The sequence below is a fragment of the Leucoraja erinacea genome, chromosome 18 (genome assembly GCF_028641065.1).
Source record: "Leucoraja erinacea ecotype New England chromosome 18, Leri_hhj_1, whole genome shotgun sequence".
In the NCBI taxonomy this organism is placed as follows: Eukaryota; Metazoa; Chordata; class Chondrichthyes; order Rajiformes; family Rajidae; genus Leucoraja; species Leucoraja erinaceus.
This window is the reverse complement of record NC_073394.1, coordinates 34,017,783-34,032,425: the sequence shown is the minus strand read 5'-3', so window position 1 is coordinate 34,032,425 and position 14,643 is coordinate 34,017,783. Positions and strand designations below refer to the sequence as shown.

At 41.1% G+C, this 14,643-nt stretch overlaps 1 protein-coding gene across 3 annotated transcripts in view; it reads right to left on the bottom strand.

The window, feature by feature from the left end:
* LOC129705894 (astacin-like metalloendopeptidase) overlaps window positions 1-14,643 on the bottom strand; it is a 95,568-nt gene that overhangs the window by 29,301 nt on the left and 51,624 nt on the right. For all 3 annotated transcript variants that reach the window (XM_055649789.1, XM_055649788.1, XM_055649790.1), the window contains 2 exons: window positions 13,706-13,830; window positions 7,863-7,981 (listed from right to left, as the gene is read on the bottom strand). In XM_055649789.1, coding sequence (XP_055505764.1) covers window positions 7,863-7,981; window positions 13,706-13,830 — 244 coding nt within the window. The remainder of the gene's footprint in view (window positions 1-7,862; window positions 7,982-13,705; window positions 13,831-14,643) is intronic.

Below are 14,643 nucleotides of genomic sequence, written 5' to 3'. Positions count from 1 at the left end.
TCCTTGCATGAGACAGGATGGGAGGAGGCAAGCTAATTGTCAAAGTCTGGGTTTATAGTAGATGTCAGTCGATAGTCTGTCCCCTATGATGGAGGCAGAAGGATCGAGAAAGGGGAGAGAAATGTCAGAGATAGTCCAAGTGAATTTGAGAGCAGGATGAAAGTTAGTGGCAAAGTTGATGAAATCAATGAGTTCTGCTGGAGGAGGCAGCACTGATGCAGTCGTCAATGTAGTGGAGAAAGAGTTGTGGGATTTTAGCATGCTGCTTAACATGATTACAAACCCTGTGTTGTAGACATACCACATTTTATAATTCATTAAAGGGATGTGGGCTTTGCAGGCTGGGCCAGCATTTAATTGTCTATCCATAATTGCTTTTGAGAAGGTGGTGATGAACCATTGCAGTCGTAAGGTAAATGTGTTTAAATGCAAGTCAAACATTGCACTTACTGCCAAAACTGTCATGGCATTGTTGTTCAAGCACATACATTTTCCCATTGATAGTGGAATATATCAATTGATATAAATTTATGCTGCTCTCCGTGTTAATTAAACACATCTGTGCCTAAAGAACCCTTGACGTTAAAATCAACAGGAGAGGGAATGTGTGAATTGTGGTAAGTAACTGCTGATTATAATTGTTGGTTCTTGTTGGGTTAGTGGCTTAAATTTCACTAGATCACTGAAATGTAGAGCTTGCTAAATATATTCATTAAACGTTATTATTTATCTTACCAAGTCTAGATGCAGTAATGTCACAAACTTGCTTGTTACGTGGAATATGAAAACTTGTCTTGGTTACATTCTCTGATTATATATAATTTCCCTTCCCTACCACTTCTCTCTCTTCTTATTTTTTATGACCCTTCATACATTCTTTCTAAGTGCCCTTTGCGTTTTCAGATCAATAATGTTATGCTGCTCAAGTGATCCAATCAATTGCTACCATTGGGTCCCATCTCATTTTTATACATTTATGCATTTTGTCTTTCCTGTTCTTTTTAGATCTCAATATAGCTTGGTAAAATTATTAGAAACAATATAGAACTGCAAATGTATCTCCTTCAAAGGTCAATCCATTTTTTCCCTTCTTCCTATATTATTAGACGAATAAAATCTTTATATTCCAATGGGTGGTCGATGTTATTCCATTTGGGAATACCTGATGCAATTGGACCTTTACTTTCCATAAGGGATCCAGTCTGGAAGCATTGTTTTAGAGCGGCTCTGTATTTTTTGCACAATCTGCAGGCATTACCACTTTCATTTCACTGCACATCTTGTATGTGTATGTGACAAATAAACTTGACTTGACCATAAGGCTGCATGCGGCCTTCTAGGCCATTAAGTGCAGCCTTTTGAATGAATCCATATTTTGTTGAACAAATCCTTTTATTTTTATTAATATGATTTTGTTCGTCTTTTATTTTAATTTTAATCTTAAAATGAACGTATTTAAAATACCAAAGAGTAAAAGAAAATTCAACGAAATAATCCTCCCCGACTGACGGCCACAATTAAAACATTCATAAGTCATGAGGGCTATTTTAACACCTGTTATGCTCATGATTTAGTTCTAATGCGACTCTAGACTGTACGTTAACCTCCCTGCCTGACTGGCGCCACCACCGGCTGAGGCTGGTTGACGAGAGGGGAAATGTCGGGGAGAGTCCGCTGGCCAGTCCAGTCTTCAGTAATATCAACTTTTGATAGCGGTGCACCTGGCTTTCCGTTTGAAGTTGAATTTGAGAATAGATATGACAGATGAGGCATTCAGTGTGGATTTGCTGTATCAGTGTAAAGTGCGTTGGCTATCGCAGGGACAGGTGTTAGCGAAATTGTTATCTTTGCGAGAACAGACAGTTAAATTTTATAAAGAACAGAATCAGCAATGTGAATTATTGAAAGAGGATTTCTATAGAAATACTGCATTTCTGTGTGATATCATGTCAAAGCAAAATGACTTGAATGTTTCTATGCAAGGTAAAACTAAGTCTATATATGAAATATGGCAAAAAATCCAAGTATTTCAAAAAAAGTTATATTTTTTTCAAAGCTTTTCTTCTTCAAAATGAAATTTCGGATGAACATTTTCCCAATAGCCAAGGTCATTGATGAGCAGGAGGATTCATGCAAATTATTTGAAGAATACGCAGCTGTTATAGACTTATTAATTAATTACTATCTAAATGGCAGGCTGGTTTGCCACTGCTACACAGGCAGTTTTAAACTGAATAAGGGGGGTGGGGTGTCAAATGGGGTAGTCGAGGATGGAGTTAAAGGGAAAGAGTAAAGGGATGGTTAATGACCCCAGAATTAACGGGAAAGGAAGCTCACAAAGGGATAGGAAAGTATGGCCAAATGTAATGGGGATCGATATGAAAGGTGAGATGCGTAAGGAATTAAAAGTATTGTATGTGAATGCGCGAAGTAGAAGAAGTAAAGTAGATGAGCTTGAGGCTCAGTTAGTTAGAGGTTGGTAGATATGACATTGTGGAGATTACCAAGACGTGGCTGCAGGATGATCGTGCCTGGGAACTTAATATTCAGCAGGAGTTGCAGCAGGAGTTAAAACTGGAATGTAACAAAGGTAATGCCAATGTGGTGATGGGGGATTTCAATATGCAGGTAGACTGGGAAAATTAGGTTGGTTCTATCAGGAACTGAACGAGGAGGACTCAAATGCAGGCTCAGACACAGGGCAGATCAGTTTTCAGAGTTTAATCGGTCCAAGTCGGTACACAGGTAAGCAAAAACGGAGGCAACAGTACAATCAAGGAGCAGGCAAAACAGTAGTCGAAAAACAGGCAATGGTCGAGATAACAAGGTCAAAAGATTTCTAGAGCTGGCACGAGGTGATACGAAGTAACATACACAACGAACTGGCAATGAGAACTAAAACACAAAGGGCTTAAATACACAGACTAACAGGGGATAACGAGACACAGGTGGAACACATCAGGGCGGGGCCAACAATCACACGAGGGGAAATGACATGACAGGAAATGGGACCTGAAACGAGAGGAGATGTGAGACACCAAAATAAAACAAGAATGCAAACAATAATAATAAAATCAATAAGAAACAGAAACTAGATCAAACGTGAGACCTGACAGGTTCAGGACCCCAAGAAAGAGAGTTTGTGGAATGCCTCCGAGATGGATTCTTAGAGCAGCTTGTAATGGAGCTGACCAGAGAAAAGGCAATTCTGGATTTAGTGTCGTAACAATGAACCAGATATGATAAGAGAACTCGAGGTAAAGGAACCGCTTGGAGGTAGTGATCATAATATGATTAGTTTTAATCTGCAATTTGAGAAGGGGAACTAAAATTCAGAAGTGGCAGTGATGCAGTTGAACAAAGGGGACTATGAAGGCATGAGAGGGGAGCTGGCCAAAGTAGACTGGAAAGGGATCCGAGCAGGAATGACGGTGGAACAGCAATGGCAGGAATTTCTGAGCATAATCCGGAAGACGCAGGATCATTTCATTCCAAAAAGGAAGAAAGATTTTAAGGGGAGTAGGAGGCAACCGTGGCTGACAAGAGAAGTTAGGAATAGAATAAAACTAAAAGAAAAGATGTATAACACAGCAAAGAGTAGCCGTAAGCCAGAAGATTGGGAAACTTTCATAGGACAACAGAAGGAAACAAAACGGGCAATACGGGCTGAAAAGATGAAATACGAGGGGAAGCTGGCCAGGAATATAAAGAAGAACAGTAAAAGCTTATTTAGATATGTTAAGGGAAAAAGAGTAGCAAAGTCAAATGTGGGTCCCTTGAAGGCAGACACGGGTGAAATTATTATGGGTAACAAGGAAATGGCAGAAGAGTTGAATAGGTACTTCGGATCTGTCTTCACTAAGGAAGACACAAACAATCTCCCAGAAGTACTGGAGGACAGAGGATCTATGGGGGTAGAGGAACTGAAAGAAATTTTCATTAGGTGAGAAATAGTATTGGGTAGGCTAATGGGACTGAAGGATGATAAATCCCCTGGACCTGATGGTCTGCATCCCAGGGTCCTCAGAGAGGTGGCTCTAGAAATAGTGGATGTATTGGTGATCATTTTCCAATGTTCAATAGATTCAGGACCAGTTCCTGTGGATTGGAAAATAGCTAATGTTATCCTACTTTTCAAGAAAGGGGCGAGAGGGAAAACGGGGAATTACAGACCAGTTAGCCTGACTTCGGTGGTGGGAAAGATGCTGGTCAATTATTAAAGAGGTAACAATGGGGCATTTGGATAGCAGTAAAAGGATTAGTCCAAGTCAACATGAATTTATGAAAGGGAAATCATGCTTGACTAATCTTCTGGAATTTTCTGAGGATGTGACAAGTAACATGGGTGAAGGGTGCCAGTGGATGTAATGTATCTAGCTTGACTTTCAGAAAGCCTTTGATAAGGTCCCGCATGTGAGACTGGTGACTAAAATTAGAGTATTGGGGGTAGGGTGTTGACATGGATAGAAAATTGGTTAGCAGCCCGGAAGCAAAGAGTAGGAGTGAACAGGTCCTTTTAAGAATGGCAGGCAGTGGCGAGTGGAGTACCGTAAGGCTCGGTGTTGAGGTCGCAACTGTTTACCATATATATTAATGATTTGGAAGGGGGAATTAGGAGCAACACTAGCATGTTTGTGGATGACACTAAGCTGGGTGGCAGTGTGAACTGTGAAGAGGATGTTAGGAGGTTGCAGGGTAACCTGGACAGGTTGAGTGAGTGGGCAGATGCGTGGCAGATGCAGTATAATATAGATAAATGTGAGGTTATCCACTTTGGCGGCAAAAACAAGGTGGCAGATTATTATCTCACTGGGGTTAGGTTAGCTAAGGTGGAGGTACAGCGAGACCTGGGTGTCCTTGTACAACGTTCACTGAAAGTTGGCGTGCAGGTACAGCAGGCAGTGAATAAAGCTAATGGAATGTTGGCCTTCATAACAAGAGGATTTCAGTATTGGAGGAAAGAGGTTCTTCTGCAGTTGTATAGGGCTCTGGTGAGACCACATCTGGAGTATTGTGTAAAGTTTTGGTCTCTTAATTTGAGGAAGGACATCCTTGTGATTGAAGCAGTGCAGCGTAATTTCACGAGATTGATCCCTGGGATGGAGGGACTGTCATATGAGGAAAGATTGAAAAGCCTAAGCTTGTATTCACTGGAGTTTATAGAAACATATAAAAGGACTGGACAAGCTAGATGCAGGAAAAATGTTCCCAATGCTGGGCGAGTCCAGAACCAGGAGCCACAGTCTTAGAATAATGGGGGGGTCATTTAAGACTGAGGTGAGAAAAAACGTTTTCACCCAGAGTTGTGAATTTATGGAATTCCCTGCCACAGAGGGCAGTGGAGGCCAAATCACTGGATGGATTTAAGAGAGAGTTAGATAGAGCTCTAGAGGTTAGTGGAGTCACGGGATATGGGGAGAAGGCAGGCACAGGTTATTGATAGGGGATGATCAGCCATGATCACAATGAATGGCGGTGCTGGCTCGAAGGGCTGCATGGCCTCCTGCACCTATTTTCTATGTTTCTAAGTTGGGAAAAGGAGAAGTACAGGGGGATCTGGGGATACTTGTTGATCAGTCTATGAAAGTAAGCATGCAGGTACAGCAGGCAGTGAAGAAAGTGAATGGCATGTTGGCCATTATAACAAGAGGAGTCGGGTATAGGAGCAAAGGGGTCCTTCTGCAGTTGTACAGAGCCCTAGTGAGACCACACCTGGAGTATTGTGTGCAGTTTTGGTCCCCTAATTTGAGGAAGGACATTCTTGCTATTGAGGGAGTGCAGCATAGGTTTACAAAGTTAATTCCTGGGATGGCGGGATTGTCATATGCTGAGAGAATGAAGCAGCTGGGCTTGTACACTCTGGAGTTTAGAAGGATGAGAGGAGATCTTATTGAAACATATAAGATTGTTAAGGGTTTGGACACGCTGGAGGCAGGAGACATGTTCCCGATTTTGGGGGAGTCCAGAACTAGGGGCCACAGTTTAAGAATAAGGGGTAAGCCATTTAGAACGGAGACGAGGAAACACTTTTTCACACAGAGAGTTGTCAGTGTGTGGAATTCTCTGCCTCGGAGGGCGGTGGAGGCCGGTTCTCTGGATTTTTTCAAGAGAGGGCTGGAATAGGGCTCTTAAAGATAGCGGAGTCAGCGGATATGGGGAAAAGGCAGGAACGGGGTACTGTTTGGGGATGATCAGCCATGATCACATTGAATGGCGGTGCTGGCTTGAAGGGCTGAATGGCCTACTCCTACACCTATTGTCTGTTGTCTTTTAAATAATACAATGAAAGGTTTACTGACTTTGAGAAACATGACCACACACAAACTAGCATTTCAACCTCACCATGTTGATGTCTCCAAGGCTCCTAAGGAACTACAGATGGAATTGATTGAGCTCTCAGAAGATGATATTTTAAAGTTCTTATTTGATGCCAAGAAAGATCCGATTGAAATATGGAAAAATGCAATAGAATACCCACGTCTTCAGCAACATGCACGAAAAATGCTTTCTTGCTTTTCAACCACTTATTGCTGCAAATCTACATTCTCCTACCTAACCCAAATCAAGTCTCCCTTAAGGTCACAAATGACGGATACCTATCTGGAAGATCAACTAAAACTACAAACTTAAAGCACACGGCATTGGGGGTTCAGCATTGATGTGGATAGAGAACTGGCAAACAGGAAGCAAAGAGTAGGAGTAAACGGGTCCTTTTCACAATGGCAGGCAGTGACTAGTGGGGTACCGCGAGGCTCAGTGCTGGGACCCCAGCTATTTACAATATATATTAATGATCTGGATGAGGGAATTGAAGGCAATATCTCCAAGTTTGCGGATGACACTAAGCTGGGGGGCAGTGTTAGCTGTGAGGAGGATGCTAGGAGACTGCAAGGTGACTTGGATAGGCTGGGTGAGTGGGCAGATGTTTGGCAAATGCAGTATAATGTGGATAAATATGAGGTTATCCATTTTGGTGGCAAAAACGGGAAAGCAGACTATTATCTAAATGGTGGCCGATTGGGAAAGGGGGAGATGCAGCGAGACCTGGGTGTCATGGTACACCAGTCATTGAAGGTAGGCATGCAGGTGCAGCAGGCAGTAAAGAAAGCGAATGGTATGTTGGCTTTCATAGCAAAAGGATTTGAGTATAGGAGCAGGGAGGTTCTACTGCAGTTGTACAGGGTCTTGGTGAGACCACACCTGGAGTATTGCGTACAGTTTTGGTCTCCAAATCTGAGGAAGGCCATTATTGCCATAGAGGGAGTGCAGAGAAGGTTCACCAGACTGATTCCTGGGATGTCAGGACTGTCTTATGAAGAAAGACTGGATAGACTTGGTTTATACTCTCTAGAATTTAGGAGATTGAGAGGGGATCTTATAGAAACTTACAAAATTATTAAGGGGTTGGACTACTCCTGCACCTAATTTCTATGTTTCTATGTTTCTACATACCTCCATGTTGCAACCAAATATTCAAATGCTTTCCCACAAAAAACAGTCACAACAAAGTCATTAAAAGGTTAGTTAACTTTAGAATTAACAATTTTCTTCATTTTGTTGAAGTTAGTACATAGTAGTTAGATTTCTCCAAAATAATACAATTTGAAGAATATCTAATTGAAGTTTCTTGGATGCGGCCTTATTAGATTACAGCTAACTTAATGCGGCATTCCAACATGAAAAGGTTCCCCACCCTGGGTTTAGAGCAAAGATACCAATTTTTGATTTTCTAATACTGTTGGCACTCACTGTGAAAAGCAAAAACAAATTGAAAGAAAATGTACTTAAAGATGTCTGTGAATATTTATTTTGCTTAGAGAAATACTACTTCTGTTGGCCCCTTTCCAGGAGTGTTTACATACCTTGTATTTGCGTTTTGATCTAATTATCCACAGGCAGTCAGCATTATTGGGATAGTTCGCTGGGAAATTTGGAGAGGTGAAACTTCCAGACATCTTAATTAACATATTTCCACAAATAACTGGAAAAAATTGAAAAGAGGAATTTTAATACCCCATATTACAAACATACATTACCAATATATAACAAATTTCTTGGCTAGAATAATTTAAGGCGCATCTAGAATAGAAAAGAAAGATGTTAACGTTATGTCTAAAATACTTACAGCTACCATGGGAGTGCTATACACTACGATGCCCAATCCCCCCATCAATTTGATTTAGTTCACTGTTCAAACTATTCTTATTTATTTATATTTCCTTCTTGTAAATTGTATTAAATAGTCTCCTCTAGTCTCACAGCTGTACAAGAAATCTATTTCTGACAGTCTCAATGCCATTAAATTGCCATGAGGGAATTTTGAACCAAGCTGAAGTCCTGAGATAACCACATAGACACCCATTGATTGTGGCAAGACTAAAATGCTATAATCAGCCACCAAGTGAACATGGGTAGTATCTCTAGGAGTGTGTCCCCGCCAAATGAGTTCAATGCAATCTATACTCACTTTGAACATAAGGTCGGTGGAATGACATAAACTGCCCCAACAGCCTTGGGTACGCCTGTTTCCATGGTCACTGTGGGAGATGCCAGATCAGCATTCCTGACGGTGTAACCGCAGAGAACAACTGCCCCAGATGTCCTCCTCAGGACCTGGCTGGATCAACTGGCAAGAGCATTCACTGATAAACTTAAGCTCTATCTGCTCAATTTTAAGGTCCTAGTTTAAGAAGATCACTATCATACACCGGTGCCAAAGAAAAACAAGGTAGTGGGCCTTAATGATTATTGTCCAGTGGCTCTGACATTCACCATTGTGAAGTGCCTCAAGAGGCTGGTGATGTTGCATAATAACAACAGCCTCCCAGCCAGCATTGATCCAGTGCAGTTTGCCTACTGTCACAGCAGGCCATGGCAGATGCCATCTCTCTGGCCTTAAACTCCTCTCCATAACAAGGGCAGCCTGGTAAGATGCCCATTTTTGACAAATCCCAACCAAACTAATTTCCAAACTTCTGGACTTGGGAATCAGCACCCATTTCTATTGCTGGAACCTTGACTCTGGCCCATAAATCACAATCAGTGAGGATAGGTGATAAAACATCCCCCACAATAATTCTCACACAAGGATGTATTTCCAGCCCCTTACTATGTTCCCTATATACTCAAACCTGTGCAGCCAAATTCTGCTTTGATTCCATTTACACATTTTCAGAAGACACTGTGGTGGGCTGGATCTCGAACAGTGATGAGATGGAGTAGTGGAATGGAATATACGGAGGTGGTTTTGTAACATGGTCTCAAGACAGCAACCTCTTCCTCAATGTCAACAACACCGTTATTGACTTTAGAGTAGAGTAGATGTTCCAATCAGCATCAATGGTGCCGAAATAGCAATGGCCAATAGCTTCAAATTCCAAAATACCACCAGGGTCCAAATATCACCAATTTATTCTGGATGAACCACATTCAACCTATGGCAACAAAAGCACACCAATGCCTCTATTTCCTCAGAAAACTACGGACATTCAACATTGCTCCATCAACTCTTACCAACATCTACTGATGGTGCACAGTAATATCAGCCTCACGGCCAGCATTAATCCACTGTGCCTGCTGATGCAGCAGGTCCATGGCAGATGATATAGAAGGCATATTTTCATGTTGCATGACAGGTTTGTTTGGGAAATTGCAGAATTGTGATGCAGCCCAGTCCATCACACAGACAAGCCACCATTGACTCATCTACAGTACTGTCTCTGAAAGAAGTCAACAGAACCTTTTTCACCCTAGTTTTTCCCCTCTTCTCTCCTCTCCTGACTAGCAGAAAACAAAAGCTTGAAAGCACGTACCATCAGATTCAGCAATAGCTTATTTCTTGCTGCTATCAGACTACTGAACAATCCTCCCATAAGCTAGGATCTTCCAACCTACTCATTGTGGACACTGGAATTTTTCTCTAACTGTAACACTACAACACTTGTAATACTATATTCTGCATTATGGTAATTTTCTCGCTGCACTGCCTGTTGTACTGATTTATGGCTTGAGTAAACATATATATAGTATCATTTAATTTGACTGGATAGCATGCAAACTGAAGCTTTTCACTGCATCTCGGTAAATGTGACAATAATCAACCAATACTGTAACTACAGGCCTCAGTTCCATTCCAGAGAAGCAACATTCTCATTTCCAACCCCATCAGGATCTTCCAAGAACCTGTCCCATTCTACTTCCTATGCCATTATCTGAACTTTTGATCTCGGTCTCAATCGTAAGAATATCACAATACAGAAGCACTTTACTATCCTCCTAATAAAATTCCTATTTGCAAACAAGCAGAACATTTTACTGGTTAACGTTGGAATTTTGTCCGTATGCACACAAATTTACAGTAAATGGGAGAATGTTAAGAAGCAATGTTTGATGGGACAAACTGGGCAACAATGCTGCAGCACAAAGTTTAAAAAGGTGTAATTAGATTTTAAAGGACCTTTAAGATTTATATTTAATTTAACAATGCCCAGCAATATTGAGCCTTACACACAGTGGTCAGATGAATCCCATTGCATGCACTATCTGGCACATGGAATATATATCACTGACCTTCCTGTTTTAGGAGTATGTTATAGATGACAAATCAAGGAAAGAAGGGAGACAGAGCCAAACATATCAGGCATAAAGAAAGCAAGATGGGGACAGTGCTAGACTTAGCAAGGGTCACATGTTTCAATGAGAGGAATAATGCTTCATGGGTATCAGAGACACTCTTTGCCTTTATATTTGTATTTTAGTCCAGCTTTTTTTTAAAAACACAAATGCAGGATCGGTTCATTCCAAAGAGGAAGAAAGATTCCAAGGGGAGTAAGTGGCGACTGTGGCTGACACGAGACATCAGGGAGAGTATAAAAATAAAAGAGAAGTACAACATAGCAAATATGAATGGGAAGCAAGAGGATTGGGTAATGTTTAAAGAGCAACAGAAGATAACTAAAAAGGCATACGGGGAGAAAGATAACGTACGAAGGTAAGCTAGCCAAGAATATAAAGGAGGATAGTAAAAGCTTCTTTAGGTATGTGAAGAGGAAAAAAATTAGTTAAGACCAAAGTTCAACCCTTGAAGACTGAAAAGGGTGAATTTATTATGGGGAACAAGAAAATGGCAGATGAGCTGAACAGGTACTTTGGATCCGTGAGGTTATCCACTTTGGTTGCAAAAACAGGAAGGCAGATTACTATCTAAATGGTGTCAAGTTGGGAAAGGGGGAAGTACAATGGGATCTGGGGGTCCTTGTTAATCAGTCAATGAAAGTAAGCATGCAGGTACAACAGGCAGTGAAGAAAGCTAATAGCATGTTGGCCTTCATAACAAGAGGAGTTGAGTATTGAAGCAAAGAGGTCCTTCTGCAGTTGTATAGGGCCCTAGTGAGACCACACCTGGAGTATTGTGTGCAGTTTTGGTCTCCTAAATTGAGGAAATACTTTCTTGCTATTGAGGGAGTGGAGCGTAGGTTTAAAAGATTAATTCCTGGAATGGCGGGACTGTCATATGCTGAGAGAATGGAGTGGCTGGGCTTATATACTCTGGAGTTTAGAAGGATGAGAAGGATATTGAAACATATAAGATTATTAACGGTTTGTACACGTTGGAGGCAGGAAACATGTTCCCGATATTGGGGGAGTCCAGAACCAGCGGCCACAGTTTAAGAATAAGGGGTAAGCCCTTTAGAACGGAGACGAGAAAACACTTTTTCTCACAGAGAGTTGTGAGTCTGTGGAATTCTCTGCCTCAGAGGGCGGTGGAGGCCGGTTCTCTGGATACTTTCTAGAGAGAGCTAGATAGGGCTCTTAAAGATAGCGAAGTCAGGGGATATGGGGAGAAGGTAGGAATGGGTTACTGATTGGGGATGATCAGCCATGATCACGTTGAATGGCAGTGCTGGCTCGAAGGGTCGAATGGCCTAATCCTACACCTATTGTCTATTGTCTAAGTTTAATTGTCTTTAAGAATGTGGGACTGAGCCACTTTCTTTAGTTTGTAATTATTGTCACGTGTACAGAGATACCATGAAAAGATTTACATGCTAACCAGTCAAACAAAAAAGACTATATATGAATACTATCAAGCCATCCAAAGTGCACAAATAAAGGATACAATATTTAGGGCAAAGATATTACATTGAACTCCAATTAAAGAAAGTTTAAAGGTTGCCGATAAGATAGATGGGAGGTTAGGACCACACTCTATCTGGCGAAATAACTTATTCAGTGGCATGATAACACCAGCAAGAAACTGTTCCTGAATCTGGAGGTACGCATTTTCAAATTCTGGATCTCCTGTCTGGTGGGTGAGGGGAAAAGAGGGAGTAACCAGGGTGAGACTGGTCTTTGATTATCCCGATGGCCTTGCCAAGGCAGCATTAAATGTAGATGGAATCAATAGAAAGGAGGCTGGTTTGGATGATGGTCTGCGCTATGGCCACAATCTCTGCAATTTCTTGTGGTCTTGAATGATGCATCCCAAGAAGATACTTTCAACGGCACATCTGTAGAAGTGTTGAGTGTCAAACTTCTTAAGCCTTCTAAGGAAGTAGAAGCATTCTTGGCCATAGCTTCAATGTGGCTGGTTCAGGACAAATTGCTGGTGATTTTTATTCCGAGGAACTTGAAATCAATCGTTATCTCCTTTGACTTGATGACATTGAGTGGGAGGTTGTCTTGGCACCAAGTTACAAGGTTCTCAATCAGCTTTCTGCACTCGTCATTATTCGATATCCGGCCCACTCTAGTGCTGTCATCTGCAATGGTGTAGATTGAGTTAGATTGGTATTTGGATGCACAATTGTCAGTGTATAAGGAGTATAGTCGGTTCTGAGAATGCATCCTTGTTAGCACCAATGTTGAGAATTATCATGGAGGATGTTTTGTCATCTATCCTCACTGATTGTGGTCAATGGGTCAGGAAGTAGACGATCCAGTTTCAGAGGTTCCATTTCCAGTTCCAGTTGCTGAAACCAAGTTCCACGGGTATGGAGATGAGCTTGGTTAGGATAATGATATTGACAGCAACGTTACAGTCGATGAATAGGAATCTGATGTGGATGTCCTTCTTAAACAAGTGTTCCAGGGATGAGTTTAGGACCAGGAAGATGGCATCAGCTTCAGACCTGTTATGCAGTGGATCAAGGCTGCTTGGTAGACTGGAGTCAATGTATGCCATAACCAGCCTCTTGAAGCACTTCATGATAGTGGATATCAAAGCCACAGGACAGTAGTTATTAAGGCATGAGAGCTTGCTTTTCTCGTCTTCTTGGAGCAAGTAGGTATCTCAGAGCAGAGCAGTGTGAGTTTAAACATGCCCATTAATGCTCCCTGCTGTGGACAATGTATGGACCCAGACTTACTACCATTGCCATCTGTCAATCAAACCCCATACACCTGCATCCACCTATCACTTGTTGGGTTTTGTCCTTCCCCAACTATTTTTTACCAGCTTTCTCCCCTACTACAATGTCTGAACAAAAGTCCCAACCTAAAACGTCATATGTCCCTTCTTTCTCCAGATACTGACAGGTGCGCTGACAGCACTCCACCAGATTCCACCATATATATATATATATATATATATATATATTCATTGAAATTTACAATCTTCAATAGTATCAGGCCATTTCCACTTTAATTATAGCTTTTCCAAAGATCACAAAGATAATCTTAAATATATTATAAATATTACACATACCACAGTTATACAGTTTGTTAATCTTATAAACATCTGTGGTGGAAAGGCCTAAATATTGTCCTAGTTCAATGCTTGAATTTGGCTTTGCTAGCATAGTGAATGTTCCTTTTTTGGCAAAAGCGGTTCTGCAATAAAAAATAATAAAATTATCTTGGTATCACTTTTTATTTGTGTTGGATGGTCAGTGGCTAAATTTTAAATTTTATATTTGGTTGGTTGAATGGAAAAAAAAAATCGGGGAAATGGAGTTGAATGTGGGGTCATCTATTTTGAATGTTCACACGGTAATTCAAAGTATATTCTAAATGCCATATTCCACAGCTAATAGTGAAACAAAAGTTACAGAGAGCAATCATAAAAGACTGAATGCCAATCTAAACCCACCACTAATCATATCTTCCCATTTCCACACCTTCTGCAGAGACCGCTCTCTTTGCAACTCCTTGGTTCACTCATTCTTTCTCCTCCAAACCACCCCCTCCCCAGGTACTTTCCCCTACAACGTATAATTATCAACATTAGGAAGAAAAAACTATGATTGTTGGAAATGAGAGAACTGCTGATTATCAGAAATTGTTAAACTTAAGATTGAATGCAGAGAGTATGAGTAGTTAGCGGATGAGTTGCTTTTCCTTAATCTTGTTTGAAATTCTTTGGAACAATGGGGATCGAAATAGGATTGGGTTTGACAATTAAGAATAGTTAACTGGAAGCTTAGTCTCCCAAATATAGCTGAAGCACATTGTGCAGTAAATGCAATACTTTAACTTTAACGCATCAAAACTCAGTTAATCATGGCATGCTTAGGAGTTTGATTCCCAAAGGTAATCATGCACCCGAGGTTAAGCAAGGTACTAGAGATGCTGGTTATAATAAACAAAAAAAAAGACACAAAGTGCGTAGAGACACAAATTTGACGGATCAGGCAGCAGAACACA